The sequence below is a fragment of the Sardina pilchardus genome, chromosome 22 (genome assembly GCF_963854185.1).
Source record: "Sardina pilchardus chromosome 22, fSarPil1.1, whole genome shotgun sequence".
NCBI lineage: Eukaryota > Metazoa > Chordata > Actinopteri > Clupeiformes > Clupeidae > Sardina > Sardina pilchardus.
In genome coordinates, this window is record NC_085015.1 from 21,279,988 (window position 1) to 21,292,487 (window position 12,500).

At 40.7% G+C, this 12,500-nt stretch overlaps 3 protein-coding genes across 3 annotated transcripts in view; 2 read left to right on the plus strand and 1 right to left on the minus strand.

Moving 5' to 3' along the window:
- erbb2 (erb-b2 receptor tyrosine kinase 2) overlaps positions 1 to 139 on the plus strand; it is a 32,089-nt gene extending 31,950 nt beyond the window's left edge. Inside the window, exon 27 of the mRNA XM_062525588.1 lies at positions 1 to 139. This exon is cut by the window's left edge and continues 4,835 nt beyond it. The gene's annotated coding sequence lies outside the window, so the exon portion shown is untranslated.
- A 5,633-nt stretch (positions 140 to 5,772) lies between these two features.
- On the plus strand, positions 5,773 to 12,022 carry LOC134069596 (DDB1- and CUL4-associated factor 7-like). The gene is made up of 7 exons (XM_062525589.1): positions 5,773 to 6,495; positions 6,784 to 6,942; positions 7,402 to 7,513; positions 7,986 to 8,104; positions 8,309 to 8,518; positions 9,381 to 9,498; positions 9,794 to 12,022. Exons 1-7 carry the CDS (start codon positions 6,361 to 6,363, stop codon positions 9,964 to 9,966), a joined length of 1,026 nt encoding a protein of 341 aa, XP_062381573.1. The 5' UTR covers positions 5,773 to 6,360; the 3' UTR covers positions 9,967 to 12,022.
- The window catches only part of kcnh6b (potassium voltage-gated channel, subfamily H (eag-related), member 6b), a 15,356-nt gene continuing 14,865 nt past the window's right edge, over positions 12,010 to 12,500 (minus strand). Inside the window, exon 12 of the mRNA XM_062525720.1 lies at positions 12,010 to 12,500. This exon is cut by the window's right edge and continues 404 nt beyond it. The gene's annotated coding sequence lies outside the window, so the exon portion shown is untranslated.

Consider the following 12,500-nt stretch of genomic DNA (forward strand, 5'->3'; position numbering starts at 1 on the left):
TCACTGACTTGACCATATGAATACAATCTGGTGCAAATATGTGAAATATTGTAGAGAATAATGAAGTGCTTTGATGTGTAAAAATGTTTGAGATACATTTATACTGTGTGTGGCATATAAATTAATACAAGAAAACATCCTTCCATCGTGGTATCTCTTTAATGTCATGTTTTCTCAGATAGGCTTTAGTAGGCTACACATTTTTACAATGAACTGTTATGTAAATTCCAAACAACACTCACATTTATCACAGAAATATGGACAACACCCCTGTGCTATTTTTGCATTTGCAATAATGCTGCACAATGCATATATTTAACATTTTCTGTGGTTTATATGAGGACAATAAGCAGTTCTGAACATCCATTAATATCATTGGTAAATTAGTCACTCTGTCTGTTGGATTTCATTATGGATTCAATTCCACCTTTGCGATGAAGGATGGAACTGACCAGTGCCACTATTGGCATTTCACCTAAATGGGAAACACGTGCAGTAGCCTAAGATAGGTCTATGTAAAATAGCTAAGTACATCACAAAGCTTCCAAGACTAAGTTGCTGTCATGGACAGACACTGTAAAGATGCATGCTTTCAGAAGAATGAGCTGTTAGCCCCTCCAAGTGGTAGTATAGTGGTACTTCTTCTACAGTCTACACTAAATAAACTTTATGGGCCCTAATTTAAACAATGGACAGAGTATACAGTTATTTATTAACTAAACAAAATCTATTCGCCAATTCAATTCCATGGGCAAGACCCTAAGGAAAAATGCTGATGAGTCAGCACAGTTCTCACAGCTGTCACACACTAGCTATACAGTAGACCATGTATGAACACTTTTGAGATGAGATGATATGATTTACAGACTGTGTACTTTGCCCACCATTTAATTTATGACTTTTGTCTGAGAAACCGGCTGTACAGATAAACTTTACTCTCTCATTTACTTGCTCACTCATCCACTTATAAAAACGACTTGAAAGGAGCCTTTGCTGAAGCAGAGAAAACTATGATGCAATTACAGGTTACCCCGGTTACCTCCTCGGTAGTATACCCACTAATCTTCAATAGAACGATTTACTGCATGTAATTGCTTCTGAAGTGGCATAATGTTTTGAAATCAGCGGTAGCTCTCAAAGTTGCGTAGGTAAGCCAGTAATCTTGTTTCAGGATATACCCCTCAGTGCACCAACCTTCTCACTTCAGTATTTCACTGTGTAGTACATACACAAGTCTGTGACCTCAACACTATGCCCACATTCCTCTTACAAAGGTTCACAGTGGGCTTGGATAGGTCAAATGCCCGGATATGATTCTGAGACAATATGCTTCAGTTTTTCTTGATTGCTTTAATGCAGCAGTCAACTCAAACTCCACATTTTTCAAAACAGTTAACGCACAGGCCGAAACAGCGGCACTCATGGTCAGAATGACACATTTGTTTTCAAAGGGCTCTAATCATGACAAAACGTTTAATGCAACAAAAGCAAATTTTGCCTTCAAACAACACAACTTGCAAATGGGTGTATGAGCCATTAAACAGTGGACAAAAAAATACATAAAATAGAGCACTCAGTGCAAATCAGTGCACCACTGCTTGTCAGTGTAGCCTATTACTGTATGCGGCTTTCATATCGCCATTTGTTGTCAAATTTGCCTTCTTGCAAAGAATTGGATCCAGAAGATACTATTGATAATTGGGTCATTCCGTGTCAAATCAGATAAGATTGTTGCTGCACCGTCTCAGATTTTGTTCAAACTTTGTGTATATCATCAATGGGTCCTAAAACCAAGGCCTGTGAAATATTTCTGTGGAAATCATCTGTCTTCATATCTTTTTTAGACCTTGAAATTCTTTAATTTTTACAGCTTGAAAAACACATGCCATGTCTGGGCATTAATATCTTGACAAATATGTTCCCTAGCCTCCCCAAATTTTCTAGGGTGGAAGATCAACTCATAATAAGCATGTGTAAACAATTTAAAGTCTGTACTAAATGTCTCTTGACTCTCGAAAGGGCCCTCAATTTTGGAAAAACGTGCATTAAGTGTGATATTTAGGGTATTAAAAAAACTGTTTATCTTTTTCACTTGGTATCAGTCACTATTTCCTCTTCAAATACGCCAGTTAATTCATGTTTTCCCACAATTTGAAGTCTCCACAACAAATAACCATGACAATAATAACAATAAAACAAGGCATGTTTGTATTTTGTGTCATTTTCATGTAACTGAAATGCTATGTGGGGTAGGTAGTAGGATCATGAAAATCTATGTGGAAATAGAAAAGTATATGGACATGTAGTGTGTAAAGTTCTAATATTGCATCCAAGTCCCGTTCACAGAATAAATGCATGTAGTTACAGGTGTTTTGGTAACACCAGAATAAACATTTACAATAAAAAAAAGAAGTTTGGCACCCCCCTCTGGCAAAACAGTAGCATTTTACTACTTTTACAAGGCATTAACTCTGGTAGCTATTTGAATGGAATGGAAAGGCTATATTTTACTTCTCGTATTCAAAAAGAAGCAGAAATTCCTAATACCTTGAAATTGAAAAGGATGCCAAATCCACCGAATTATGTACTTGAAATCATGTTTTAACCATTAATTTAAAATAGGCCTTTCATAGTTGGTGGCTGTGAAGTTCTCAAAGGCCATCTGAATATCTTCACTGCCGTCCTGTCCTAGTAGTGGCTGGGGCTGGCACAGCACACAGCACATGAATGGCAGCTGGTCCACTGGGGTGCAGGAATTTGACCTTGTAGTCCTCCAGCTCCTCTGACTTCTCCAAGGCATACCCTACCCACCATTTTCCATCATAGACACATATTGCCCTACCTGCACATCATGCTGCGGTGCCTGAGTGGCATTCTGAACAGTGCAAGACGTATGAAGATATTCAAATGGCCTTTGAGAACTTCACAGCCACCAGCTAATGAAAGGCCTATTTTAGATTAATCGTTAAAACATAATTTCAAGAACATAATTCGGTGTATTTGGTATCCTTTTCAATTTCAAGGTATTAGGAATTTCTGCTTCTTTTTGAATACGAGAAGTAAAATATAGCCTTTCCATTCCATTCAAATAGCTACCTTTGTTAATGCCTTGTAAAAGTAGCAAAATGCTACTGTTTCGCCAGAGGGGGGTGCCAAACTTCACTTTTTTAATTGTAAATGTTTATTCTGGTGTTACCAAAACACCTGTAACTACATGCATTTATTCTGTGAACGGGGCTTGGATGCAATATTAGAACTTTACACACTACATGTCCATATACTTTTCTATTTCCACATAGATTTTCATGATCCTACTACCTACCCCACATAGCTTTTCAGCTGCATGAAAATGACACAAAAATACAAACATGCCTTGTTTTATCCTTATTATTGTCAAATTCATTTGATTGGGAGACTTCACATTTTGGGACAACATTAACAAAGGATTATACTTCTATAGAAAAGACTCATTGATGGCAGGTGTGTCCCAATAAAAAAGTTTTGAGACCCTCAATATCACTTTTTTTGCATGTTTTTTCAGAAACTAGGGACTTCTGTACAACCAATGAGACTGTGGTACAAACATTTAATCATTGAATCTTACTGAGAACATGCTTGTCTTCCATTCTATAAAGTTTAGTCAGGCTAGGAATGATACTTTTTAAGATATGAGTACCTTAACATGGCCTCCAAGATAAGGTCATTTAGAGAGTGTAAAAAGGCAAGGGCAAAAAGACAATGAAAACAATAGAATTGAACAAAAATGTTTTACAGATTTTAGTTATGGAACCTAAATATTGTGTAGACAAACTTTGAAGAAAATCTGAGTCGGTGCTGCAACCATTTTCCTGGATTTTGTCTGATTTGACACGGAATGACCCAATTGTATTGATTCTAAATACAGTTTTTTCCAATCGTTTACACACAATTTTGAAAACGGGGCTCTTTTTGTCTAAACATATCACACAATTAACCAAACACAACACCCAATCAGCAGAACATAACAGATTGTTAGCAAAATGAAATATTTCTGTCAAAACAATAAACACATTGATAAAACCTTATACTGTTCTCATATCACTAACACATTCTTTGAATGATTCCACACTGTCGCTATCTTATACACACCAACACAATAAATTCAAAACACATCTGTAAAAACCCTCTTCCAATATATGGATCTTATTCAGACATATTGTTTGAGAGCATTAGGATAATTTAGATGACAAAAATATTTTGATGAACCCTCATCAAGCAATGCACAAAACTGATGCTGCAGACAATATTTCTTTCTTTCACTGAACCATATGTTCAGTTACAGTGACAAGTCAATCAACAGAAAATGCCAAAATTATAGTTCTTGCTACTGTAAAGTGTAGAAAAATAAAAATCTGTACACAAACAAAAAGTACTGTACACTTACAGTCACTGAAGAAAAACTAAAGCAACAATACAAACAAGTAACAACAATACATAATACTCTAATCATCTCTCTGTCTAGCTGGATCAGGCCATAAGAGTTCACCACATCACAGGCTATGGGTGCCTCTCATTTGGGCTTTTATACGTCCTCCCTCGCTCCTCTGGCCTCGATCCTCACTGATCGACATAGTGAATGATGGGGCGAAAACAATGGGATAGTCTATCCAGTGTTAGTTATAGATCAGTGGGAACGCCCCTCGAGGATCGAGCATAACACACCTGAGTGCTGCGTTTTCAATTTTGCACATGTGTGCTTACACACCTGGTGGATGTGATTATTCAATTTGTTCATTGGTGTGGTCATTGGCAAGCCAGGGCTTTATAATGACAAGGAAGTACCTAACAATCTTTATCTGTGTCTAAGGCGTGAAAATGTGTTTTACGTTTTGACATTCACTGTGTGTAATGTTTCGCAAAAAGTGTGAAGCTGAATTTGTGCTTACTGTTGTACTACTCTGCGCAGGCGTTTTGCTTCTTAAGTGTTAAGTATTGTTAACTGTCTGTTAATCTTGATTTTAGTGTGTAAACGATTGGAAAAAACTGTAATTCTAATTAAAAAATAAAAATAACATCTATTACATAAAGTATAGCCACACAAACACTGCACCTTTTAAGGCCTGCAGGAGGAGTGTCAATGGGTGCTTCAGTGATTTCTACTGATGTAGGCCTAGGTAGTTTCTAGTGGTTGAGAGCAGATGGTTTTATTACCATCTAAAACAGGAGTTTGGACTGCTTGAATGGCATCTGTGTTAATCTGTGTTCTACAAAAGGGTGGGTGGGGGTGTCAAAAGGGTCAAAGTAATCAAGAAAAACTGGAAATTTGGGAACCACACATTCTACCAGTTAAGTCAGGATCAGTTAGCAAAAAAATATTTTATCCCCCAGTTTCCATGAAGTGACGTGAATGATGTTTTCACTGGGACAAATGTTTTTCCCATGTGCATGAACATACCTTGTTGTGCATGATTGGGGTAGCCAACGTTTTGTGATGTCAAAAATAGTGTCACCTGCCAAAAAAGGTTGGGAACCCTGGTAGGCCTAAAAAAGTTTAAGGAGGTGAAGAAGCATGATATCTCCATTAGTAAATAAAAAAAAGGCACACTATATGTCAAGATAGGCTAACGTAGCCCATGGTTCAACTGAAGGAATGGCCTCATAGATGTTTAAGCGCCTCTGCTCGTTGTCTGCACTACGACAACACACATCCCCTACTGCTTCGAAACTCGAAATAGCTCTGGAAATGCGAAACTCCACTTCCGGGTTGGAGTCTACGCGCATAAGAGGACATCCGAAAGCCGTCATATCCAATCATATGGGCATCTTGCAGCTGTTGTATGATTCTTGCTGACATCGACTGTAATTTCTGAAGTTGGGGATATAACGGAGCGATTTTTTCGCAGCCACGGCCCACGAAAGCTCTCCTGCAGTGCACTGAATGATGACGGCAGCTTCCAACGTTTTCCAAGGCACATGAAGACTTGCCCATTGGTGTAGCTAGCATCATAAACAGCTTGCTAGTTGGCTATTTTAATTTCATTTCGACGGTGCAGCCGCCATTGTTGTTAGTTAGTCACACATTTGGGTGTCATCGGGATTCACAGAATCTATCGGGGTTTCTATATACGGGTCTATCTTGTATTTTTTATTTTTTTATGTGTGGTGATCTGCTATTAGCATTTAGCACGCAAGGTCCACTGTAAAATAAGGCAATACAAGCCCAATTAACTAGCTGGCTAAGTCAGCTAGCATTCCAGCAGCTAGCAGGCTAAATCTGACAGGTAAACAAAAGAAGACTTGGTTACACGAAACTCCACACAGTCGCGAGGCGTGTTTACCTTTGTATTTGTTGAACTAGTCCCTTGAGGGGGAACAAAAGTCATGTCTCACGGAAAACGAAAAGAGATCTACAAATACGAGGCACCATGGACTGTGTACGCGATGAATTGGAGCGTTCGGCCCGACAAGCGCTTCCGTCTGGCTCTTGGCAGCTTCGTGGAAGAATACAATAATAAGGCAAGAAAGTGTCCTTAAATTACAACAATGAGCCCTCATAGCTAACGTTATTGAATTATATCTGTAACGGTATGCTGTTATTTTACAGTACCGTAGTGTGTTTAACCATATCCAATTTGATTGTTGTCCAAAGTTGAACTACCTAATGAACAGACCTCGGATATAAGTTAGCCTACATACCACCTCTCTTAATACAATTTGTCCGTGTGTGTACGCGTATTATGCATCTATGTATGTATGCTATAATGTTACCTGCATTAATGAGCATACATTTGATTTGTTTTGCAGGTTCAGCTGGTGGGTCTGGAAGAGGAAAGTTCAGAGTTTGTGTGTCGGAACACCTTTGACCACCCATACCCCACAACAAAAATCATGTGGATCCCCGACACCAAAGGGGTGTATCCCGATCTGCTGGCCACAAGTGGGGACTATCTCCGTATCTGGAGGGTGAGTTTACCATGAGAGATGTCATAATCTTGTGGTGTTGTAGGCAGTCAGCTCATGAACTAATCAAATGGGTCTTCTCTCACAGTTCTGTTTCTGGCAAAACATTCATTGCCGACTGGGGTTTGCAATACCCACAAAGCATAAGGGTGGTAGGCCTAATGACATAATTGTATGATGTATGTCACACAGGTTCCTTCTCTGCAGAAATAGCTCAATGTTGAAATTCATAGGCTGCTTCAAGATTGTCCTTGTGTTATGTTTGAGCATTGCATTTGTATCAAAAGCGCATTTTGCACAGGAGCTTCGAGTTGAAACTCCATTCTGCAATTTCACACAGAAGCATTCTGGCCATCACATGTCAATAGTAATACTAGTAATGCCTTAGAGCGAAATAATTGTCAGCAGTTCTCTTTTAATGCTGAAACGTTGGATTGATTGTTTGTTTGTTGTGCCTCTTAGGTGGGAGAGACTGACACACGGCTGGAGTGCCTCCTAAACAACAACAAAAACTCTGACTTTTGTGCCCCCCTCACCTCTTTCGACTGGAACGAGGTTGACCCAAATCTTTTGGGTAAGCAGCACAAAGAGGGGCTTTACAGGGTTCATCTGTGATTCTGGCAAAAGGACAAGGGGCTTGTGTCGACCTTGTGTTTGGATGTAGTAGGCTTGTAGACAAATTGTTGTTTAACATTTTGAGACCAAAATGCTGTTGGTACTAAATAGATAAGATGGAATTGAACTGAGACACAAAAGTGCTTCTAGACATTAAAGACAATAGTGGACCATATTGTGATGCAATATTTACTATTTTGCTCACCACTACGTAGTGTTGGATCTCCAAATATTTTTGAATGGATTCAATCTACAAACCTTTTCTGTATTAAAACGCAGTGCGACGTGGTGTCAACCTTCGTAGACTAATTTGTTATCCTCATTCCCTCATTCATTGTTCACTATTCCTTTCTCCCTCTTTCTCTCCGTCCTTCTCTCCCTCTCTTGGATCCCTCTCTCTCGGCCTCTTCCTCCCACCCCCTCTTCCTCAGGCACGTCCAGTATAGACACCACCTGTACCATCTGGGGGCTGGAGACGGGACAGGTCTTGGGTCGGGTCAACTTGGTCTCGGGCCACGTCAAAACACAGCTCATCGCTCATGACAAAGAGGTGAGGACATCTGCAGGACACGGGGTGTTCTCAAGGCCTTAGGAGATAAATTAGTGAAATAATTTTACATATTACATGTGAAATGTGGATTCTGTGGCTATGCAAAAGTAATAACATTGGTGCTAATAATAATAGTCTAAAAAAGTTGCCGGAGTGTTGCATCGGGATTGTAAAGAGTGCTGGCTTTCTGTTGGTTCGTTGCAGGTGTATGACATTGCGTTCAGTCGGGCGGGTGGAGGTCGGGACATGTTTGCGTCGGTGGGGGCGGATGGCTCGGTGCGCATGTTCGACCTGCGGCACCTGGAGCACAGCACCATCATCTACGAGGACCCCCAGCACCATCCACTGCTGCGCCTCTGCTGGAACAAGCAGGACCCCAACTACCTGGCCACCATGGCTATGGACGGCATGGAGGTGAGCCTGTTGGGTTGTTTGTCTGTCTTTCTGTCTGTCTGTCTGTCTGTCTGTTTGCATCTCTCCTGATTCCTGTTTGTCTGTCTGTCTCCCTGCCTCTTTGCAGTCAAATTAGCTGAGTCCCTGATAGTCTTTCTGTCCCCCAACTTTCTAAAGCCCATTCTATTGATATTTATCTCTTTCTCTCTCTCTCTCTCTCTCTTCCATCTGTCTTTTTCATCGTTGTGTCCTCTGTCTGTCCTCCTGTGTCCTGAAGATTACAGTTCTGTCTCTCCTCTCCTCTACTGTACTGTTCGGCCTAATTACCCAAACACCTCCTGCTATTTATAGGCCCCACACAGGGTGGTATCTAAGCCGAGAGGAAGATTCAAATCTAACTCCACTTCTGTTCCTCTCTCTCTCTCTCTCTCTCTCTCTCTCACACACACACACACACACACACACACACACACACACACACGGTTCTGCCTCTTTTTCTCCCTCCAAGAATTCGTTTTCAGACACTGTGTCGGAATTCAGATTCATTTAATTCATTTACATTACATTTCTTTGTGCATTTAGTTGTTCCTTGCCTTAAGCCCTGTCCCTCTCTCTTAGTTTCTATCTCTCCTTCCTCCCCTACCCCCCACCTCCTCCTCTGAGACTGCATTTACTTTTCTTTTTTTGGTGTTATTAGTCACTTCCTTCTCCTTCCACACTGCTTCTCATGTTTCTTAGTTACCACGGTGTATTTTCCTCTCTTTGTCCCTCCCTGAATTCATCATTGATCCTCACATCATCAGTTTAAATGCCTCATGTGTCTCCACCATGTATCCGTTATGGCTAAGGCTAATGGCTGCTCTTTGCGGGCTCTCTCTGCCAGGTGGTGATTTTGGACGTGCGAGTGCCCTGCACCCCAGTGGCCAGGCTGAACAATCACCGGGCGTGTGTGAACGGCATCGCCTGGGCCCCCCACTCCTCCTGCCACATCTGCACAGCAGGTAATCACGCCCCCCACCCCCCCACCCCCATTCAATTTTGAAACAATTGAACTCAACCAGGCATATAACAAGAGTGCATATGTGATTTTTACTAGTTTTAGATAATCAGGTGTACCATTAATTCAGACAGGCCATGCTAGTCTGCCTACTGCCTAGCTTGTCAGCTGACGCTCAGCTGATTCACCAGGACCAGCCACAGTTGCCCACCTAAAGGAATGGTTCCCTTTAAACCATTTGAATACACCTGCAAGTTAACTGAAATATCTACTTGTGTATCTACTTATCCCTCTCTCAGCGGACGATCACCAGGCGCTGATCTGGGACATCCAGCAGATGCCCCGGGCCATCGAGGACCCCATCCTGGCCTACACGGCGGAGGGCGAGATCAACAACGTGCAGTGGGCCTCCACGCAGCCCGACTGGATCTCCATCTGCTACAACAACTGCCTCGAGATCCTGCGCGTCTGAGAGCCTGAATGTCTGAGCCTGGCGACAGAGATGCGGGAGGACTCTTATTCACTTTCATACACACACACACACACACACACACACATTGACTCACTCACTCACTCACTCACTATCTCTCCATTTCTTTATCTGTCCTATTTGTATTTCTTTCTATTTCTCTCTCTCATGAACTTCTGTCTCTTCTCTCTCCTGCTCTGTCACTCTTTGACAGTGCTTTCTTTGTTTCACACCCTTTGCTGTTGTGATCTTCAGGTTGGTCTTTCTAGGCCATCCATCTGATCTATTCTGCCTGTCTTTTCTCTCTCCCTCTTTCTCTCTCTCTCTCTGGTGTTCCATATCTCTGTCTGCCCTGTTGTATTATTCATCCCATTGTACATGGTCATGGACGTAGACATGAGCGCTCCTCCAAAAATTTGGAAAGGACCCGTGGGCGCCATGTTGAGTATTTATAAAGCTTGACACTGATACAGATCTTTTTCATTATGGCGTCGTGGTGCTGTTTGATAATGTAGTAGTAGATCATCTGGATTTGAAGTGCTTTCAGTACGAGTTCATCTCTCGAGTGGCTTTGTACAGCTTTACTGCTTGTTTGTAATGTTCACAAAAAAAATGTACTCTTGCAGGTTAGGTCTTTGTGGGGTTTTTTTTGTTTTGTTTTAAGTTTTTGTGTTTTTTTATTTCTTTGTATTTGACGTGTTATTTTTTTAGTTATGTTTGGGGGGATTTTGATGCATTTCTGGTTTATTAATGACATATTTGGGTCATTTGTAAGGACTTCAACACCCCCCTTCCCTCTGAGGCCGAAGTGACTAGCCATGATATAGGCATCTGAAGAAGCTGCGGCGCTACCAGCCGGTCTGAGATCAGCTGCATGTTGTTTTGTTTTTTTGTGATTTGTTTTTTATTATTATTATTATTATTATTATTATTAAGTAGATGTTTTCCTCTCGTGTCAAGATGATACAGGATGTGAATCTATTTAACTTGGTCTACGCAAGTCTGAAGTCAGTCAGAAAGGACATCACACAGAGAGAGGTTTTCAGCCAACCACACCCAACACTCAAGACAGAGAAACTCTGCCAGCCTCTTCTGATCAGAACGGGTCTTGCTGTCAGAGGCTTGGTCTTTATTATTAACCGTCCTGCTTGTTTTTGTTTTTTTTCCCTGTCTGGAAAACTGAAGTAACTATTGTGCAGTGATCGAGTTGATTACTGTGTGTGTGTTAGCGAGAGAGAGAGAGTGTGTGTTTGGGTTTGTGTGTGCGTGTGGGAGAGAGAGAGCGAGAAAGGGTCGGAGATGTGTGTGCCCATAAACAGCTTTTTATTGTATTTCTGAAATGTGTCTACAAACCTCAATGAACAGGATCTTCTTCACTGAGTGTAACTATAACGAAACAATACTACTAATATTAATCCTGTACTTTCCTTACACATTGTGATCCCTGATCGCAGCTGATCCTGGAATGAATGGAACCGGTCTAGAACCAGCTGTTTTCGGGCTTGTGTCAGAATTTGTCACTGGGATGTTCTGGGTCACATTGATCCACTTCTGGAAGGGGGTTAAAGTACGAAGCGAGTTTAGTGGAGGGTTGAGCCTCAACCTAGAAGTTTATTCAAATTTGGCAAACAGAGGCGAAAATTGGTGGCAAACTTTTTTTTCTTTAATCATTTAAATGTGAATGTTTTGTGTAAACTCTTTTGTAAATTATTCACTGTAAACAGAAAGTGCGTGCAACAATGCAATAGCCACAAATGTTCACCTCGTGTTTGCTGGATTTGAACGCACCTCTGGTGTTCAACTCAACACCACTAATCTCTTTTCACAGAATACCCCGTTCCACTGTGTCTAGGCAGCCATTTTGTTTTCTGTCAAGTTTGTTTGTTTTTCTATGATATTCAGAACCAAACAGTAGCATCTGTGACTTTGAGAAGACATGAAAAAATAGACATCTCAAATATCCTAATAGCAAACATCCCCCAATATGTTAATGTAGTTCCTGTCTACATGTACACTAGTAATAAATTAGATGATGAAAATAAATATATAAGCTCTAAAACTGGACTATGACTTCTAAACAAACAGATTGTCTACTAACTGTTACTTCCTGTGTTTTCTTTGATGTTGGGAACAGTCTTCAATAACAGCAGAAAAATAACAGTTTCGGTAGAGCTTTTAAATAACAGTTTCTCTGCCAGTTTTGACAAATATAACATGTCAGGTTAGCTGCTATGTAGTATTGTTAACTACTATTTTGTAACATCTACAAATTTCATTTTGTATGTTACATATAGAGAGATTGACAGAATGGACATTCCTATTGGTTACCAAGGCTATTCACAATGTAGTGCCATTCTATTGTACGAAACCCAGGGGAATGTAAAATCAGTGCTTACAGCACAGGAATGCAAAATATGTATCACTGAAATGCATGAGGTGTATGGTGGTTTAAACTACTCAAACCAGCTGAGTTGGTTGAACTGGAGTCGTATGCAGTTCTTTGTTCCTGTTGTCTCTATGGAGACATGCAGTCTAGA